The sequence below is a fragment of the Salmo salar genome, chromosome ssa12, assembly GCF_905237065.1.
Source record: "Salmo salar chromosome ssa12, Ssal_v3.1, whole genome shotgun sequence".
Classification (NCBI taxonomy): Eukaryota; Metazoa; Chordata; class Actinopteri; order Salmoniformes; family Salmonidae; genus Salmo; species Salmo salar.
Window position 1 is genome coordinate 2,387,501 of NC_059453.1, and position 5,000 is coordinate 2,392,500.

Below are 5,000 nucleotides of genomic sequence, written 5' to 3' on the forward strand. Positions count from 1 at the left end.
CACGCCTTCGTCAGAGCTTTACGAATCGGCCTCACGGCCTTCGTCAGAGCTTTGTATATCGGCCTCACGACCTTTGTCAGAGCTTTACGTATCGGCCTCACTGCCTTCATCAGAGCTTTACGTATCGGCCTCGCGGCCTTCATCAGAGCTTTACGTATCAGTCTCACGGCCTTCGTCAGAGCTTTACGAATCGGCATCACGGCCTTCGTCAGAGCTTTGTATATCGGCCTCACGGCCTTCGTCAGAGCTTTACGTATCGGCCTCACTGCCTTCGTCAGAGCTTTACGTATCGGCCTCACGGCCTTCATCAGAGCTTTTGTGAATTTCTTTAAAATTAGCACCCTTATGTAGACCTAGCCCCACCCACATTCGTTCCATGCATGGAATGTGGTTGGAGGATTGTGATTTTAAAAAATATTTGTAGACCATCCTGCGATATCCTAGCCCCTCATCTTCAAATTAATCAAATGCAATGTATCTTATGAAGGCCTTTTTCCATCAGCCGTTTACAGTTACTCAGCCTAAAACCCCACAGAGCAAGTAATGCAGAGCCACAGTGGATAGGAAGTACCAGGAAGACCCTAGGAAGAACCTAAGAAGAACCTAGGAAGAACCTAGGAAAAACCAGGAAGAACATAGGAAGAACCAGGAAGAACCTAGGAAGAACCTAGGAAGAACCTAGGAAGAACCAGGAAGAACCTAGGATGAACCTAGGAAAAACCAGGAAGAAACTAGGAAGAACCTAGGAAAAACCAGGAAGAACCTAGAAAAAACGCATGAAGAATGTAGGAAGAACCAGGAAGCACTAGGAAGAACCATGAAGAACCTTGGAAGAACCAGGAAGAAACCTATAAAGGAAACAGGCTTCGAGGGGTGGCCAGTCCTCTTCTTCTCTTCTGGCAGCCCACCGTGGTAACTCCTAGTTGGTATGTTCCAGGTTTAACAGGACAGTACATCTCAACACAGCCCCCCCTCCTCACCTTGGTAACTCCTACTTGGTATGTTCCAGGTTTAACAGGACAGAGTTTATGGATCATCTCAACACAGGTGTCCCCGTCCGCTGGAAGTATCTCCTTTAGACACAGCAACGCCTTGTACCTGAGGAACACACACACACACACACAATTTATGTGGAGTACAGCAACACCATTCCTGGTCTCTTATTAATGAAGATATCCTGTGCTGCCAGTAAACTCAGAATGAGGAAAAGACCTCCTGGACCTCTGGACCACAGGAGAGATTCACGGACAACACTGGTCTCAGACCAGAGGAAGTAGAACCTCCTAGGAGAACACAGGAGAGATTCACGGACAACACTGGTCTCAGACCAGAGGAAGTACTACCTCTTGGGAGACCAAAGGAGAGATTCACGGACAACACTGGTCTCAGACCAGAGGAAGTACATCCTCCTAGGAGACCAGAGGAGAGATTCATGGACAACATTGGTCTCAGAGGTCGAGCTGCCATAAGCAACAGAGAGCTACGGCATCATCGTTAGTCTGGGCCGACCAAAAAAAGCAAATAGGTAAGTGATGCCACTAAAGGCTGTGACTTCCTGTCATGTGACCCACCTGTTGAGGAAGTGGTGGAAAGGTATTCTGATTGGGTATCCCTCCTTCCTGATGCGTACGGTCTCCAGGATACCAGAGTAGCGTAGCTGAGTCTTCACCAGTTCCATTTCAAACTGGCCCGGTTCCTTGTGCTGGTTTGGCTTGATGCAACGTACAAAGTACGGTTTACATCTGTAGAGACACACTTCGAATTTAAAATAAACCTTTAACCTTGTGCATGAGGAACGTAGAACCCTTTAGAATGCTGTACTCAGAACTCTAGAACCCCAGAACTCAGAGAACCCCAGAACCCTAAAATTAGAACCATAGAATGCTAAAACATAGTACCCTAGAAATTGTAGAAGTCAGAACCACAGAACCCTAGAATTAGAACCATAGAATGCTAAAACATAGTACCCTAGAAATTGTAGAACTCAGAACCACAGAACCCTAAAATTAGAACCATAGAATGCTAAAACATAGTACCATAGAAATTGTAGAACTCAGAACCACAGAACCCTGGAATTTTTTTAAGCTAGATCCTACCAATTGGGCACAACACAGGTTGAATCAACGTTGTTTCCACGTAAATTCAACGTGGGAAACAGACGTCGAATTGTCTGTGCCGAGTGGGTAGGCAATATAACTCTAGAACCCCCCCCAGAACCCGGACCTCTCCATCTTCTCCACCAGGTCCTGCAGACTGCTCTGGAACTTGGCGCTGACGGTGTTGCCGGCGAGGCGGCGAGCGGTGGAGCCCCTCCTGACGGCAGAACGCTGCTGAGACGCCAGACCCTCGCTGTGTTTGAGGAACAGGTTGGACACCGTGAGGTTCTTACTCCGACTGAACAGCTCCAGGACATCCTGACGGACCAGGTCAAAGTTTTTATGGAGGAACTTATGCACCTAGAACAAGGGGACGGTAGATAATGTTAGGAGAACATCAACAGGGGAACGATAGAATGGATTTTAGGATAACTCCAGGATTACTTCAGGTGTGTGTGTGTGTGTGTGTGTGTGTGTGTGTGTGTGTGTGTGTGTGTGTGTGTGTGTGTGTGTGTGTGTGTGTGTGTGTGTTTACCTGGTATGTGACTTTCCCAGCGTAGTGTTTCAGCGTGAACTCCGGGAGGGGCATCTTCGGCCGGGCGTACAGATCGCTGTTACCGTGGTGATAGTTACACTTCTGGAGGAAGGTGTGGTCTGTCGCCTAGCAAAACAGGAACAGGAAGTTACACTCCGGATAACACCACAGAGTTATGGTTACTAGGGCTGTTTCTAACTCGCGTATGTTGGTCCCGTCGTTTACAATTCTTACCTCATTTTTATGCAAAGGCTTCTGGGATTTCTTTTTGAATTCTCTTGTTATTTTACCTTTTTTTGTTGTTATGTTCAACCTAGGTGACGCACAGGAAGTGACACACAACAGGGAAGTGACGTGGCTACCTGTGGGAAGCCGCACTGGTCGTCGAGGATCCTCAGAATCCCATGGGGCTTAGCGGCGATGAGGTCGATGACGGCCTGGTTGTCGCTGAAGGGAAGCTCTTGCCAGCTGATCTGCTCCCTGATGTACTCCTCCTGCAGGAAACAGCGGACATACCGGCTCAGAACAACGGACGCCATTTTGAGTCAAGGCCCATAGGTTTATAATGGAGGGCATTGCTTCATATGTGCTAGGAGCCATGCCAGTTGCACTCAGATTTTAACCAAGTTTCACACTTGGAAAGTATCAGAATAAACCAATCAAATCAAATCAAATTGTATGTGTCACATGAGCTGAATACAACAGGTGTAGTAGACCTTACAGTGAAATGCTGAATACAACAGGTGTAGTAGACCTCACAGTGAAATGCTGAATACAACAGGTGTAGTAGACCTCACAGTGAAATGCTGAATACTACAGGTGTAGTAGACCTCACAGTGAAATGCTGAATACAACAGGTGTAGTAGACCTCACAGTGAAATGCTTAATTACAAACCCCTAACTAACAATGCAGTTCAAGAACTAGAGTTAAGAAAATATTTACTAAACAAACTAAAGTAATTTTTTAAATAAAAAGTAACACAATTAAATAACAATACCGAGGCTATAGTGAGGGGGGAAAAGTATTTGATCCCCTGCTGATTTTGTACGTTTGCCCACTGACAAAGAAATGATCAGTCTATAATTTTAATGGTAGGTTTATTTGAACAGTGAGAGACAGAATAACAACAACAAAAAATCCAGAAAAACGCATGTCAAAAATGTTATGAAATGATTTGCATTTCAATGAGGGAAATAAGTATTTGACCCTCCTCTGCAAAACATGACTTAGTACTTGGTGACAAAACTCTTGTTGGCAATCACAGAGGTCAGACGTTTCTTGTAGTTGGCCACCAGGTTTGCATCTCAGGAGGGATTTTGTCCCACTTGTAACGACTGTCATCTAATGGGGACCAAGATGCGGCGTGTGAAGTGCTCATATTCACTTTATTAACCCAAAATCAAAACAAACAACAAAATGACCAGGTGCAACATACACAAAACAGGAAACAACCACCCACAAAACACAGGAAAAAACACCCCTACTAAATAGGACCTTCAATTAGAGGAAACGAGGAAGAGCTGCCTCCAATTGAAGGTCAACCCAAGAAACTTAAACATAGAAATAGACACACTAGAATAAACATAGAAATATACTAACATAGAACATAAACCAAAAACCCCGAAACACATAAAACAAACACCCCCTGCCACGCCCTGACCAAACAACAATAACCCCCTTTACTGGTCAGGATGTGACAGTACCCCCCCAAAGGTGCAGACCCCGTATGCACCTCAAACAAAAAACACAAAATTAATCCCAAATAAAGGGAGGGAAGGGAGGGTGGCCACCGTCACCGACGGTTCCTGTGCTACACCCCCCCTTCCCAAACCTCCCCCCGCCGGACTGGCGGGCGACTCTGCAGGCTCCGGACTGTAGGCCGTCTCTGCAGGCTCCGGACTGTAGGCCAACTCTGTCGGTTCCGGACTGTAGGACGTCGCCGGAAGCACTGGACGGGGAACTGTCGCCGGAAGTTCTGGACGGGGAACTGTCGCTGGAAGCTCTGGATGGGAAACTGTCACCGGAAGCTCTGGACGGGGAACTGTCGCTGGAAGCTCTGGACGGGAACTGCGCACTGACGGCCTAATGCGTGGGACTGGCTTTGGAGGCGCCAGACTAGGGACACGCACCTCAGGGCTATGTGCTATCTTGAGCAGGGGGACCTTGCGGGCGCTGCAGGATTACATTCCTTCACGGCGTACTGTGTTACCAATTGTTTTCTTGGTGACTATGGTCCCAGCTGCCTTGAAACCATTAACAAGATCCTCCCGTGTAGTTCTGGGCTGATTCCTCACCGTTCTCATGATCATTGCAACTCCACGAGGTGAGATCTTGCATGGAGCCCCAGGCCGAGGGAGATTGACAGTTC

The 5,000-nt window shown here is 47.1% G+C and overlaps 1 protein-coding gene across 1 annotated transcript in view; it reads right to left on the bottom strand.

Moving 5' to 3' along the window:
• The window catches only part of LOC106592580 (unconventional myosin-XV), a 261,893-nt gene that overhangs the window by 118,503 nt on the left and 138,390 nt on the right, over positions 1-5,000 (bottom strand). Inside the window, exons 16-20 of the mRNA XM_045692035.1 lie at positions 2,994-3,125; positions 2,632-2,757; positions 2,224-2,456; positions 1,572-1,742; positions 981-1,098 (exon numbers count right to left, since the gene is read on the bottom strand). Of these exons, the coding sequence (XP_045547991.1) occupies positions 981-1,098; positions 1,572-1,742; positions 2,224-2,456; positions 2,632-2,757; positions 2,994-3,125 (780 nt within the window). The remainder of the gene's footprint in view (positions 1-980; positions 1,099-1,571; positions 1,743-2,223; positions 2,457-2,631; positions 2,758-2,993; positions 3,126-5,000) is intronic.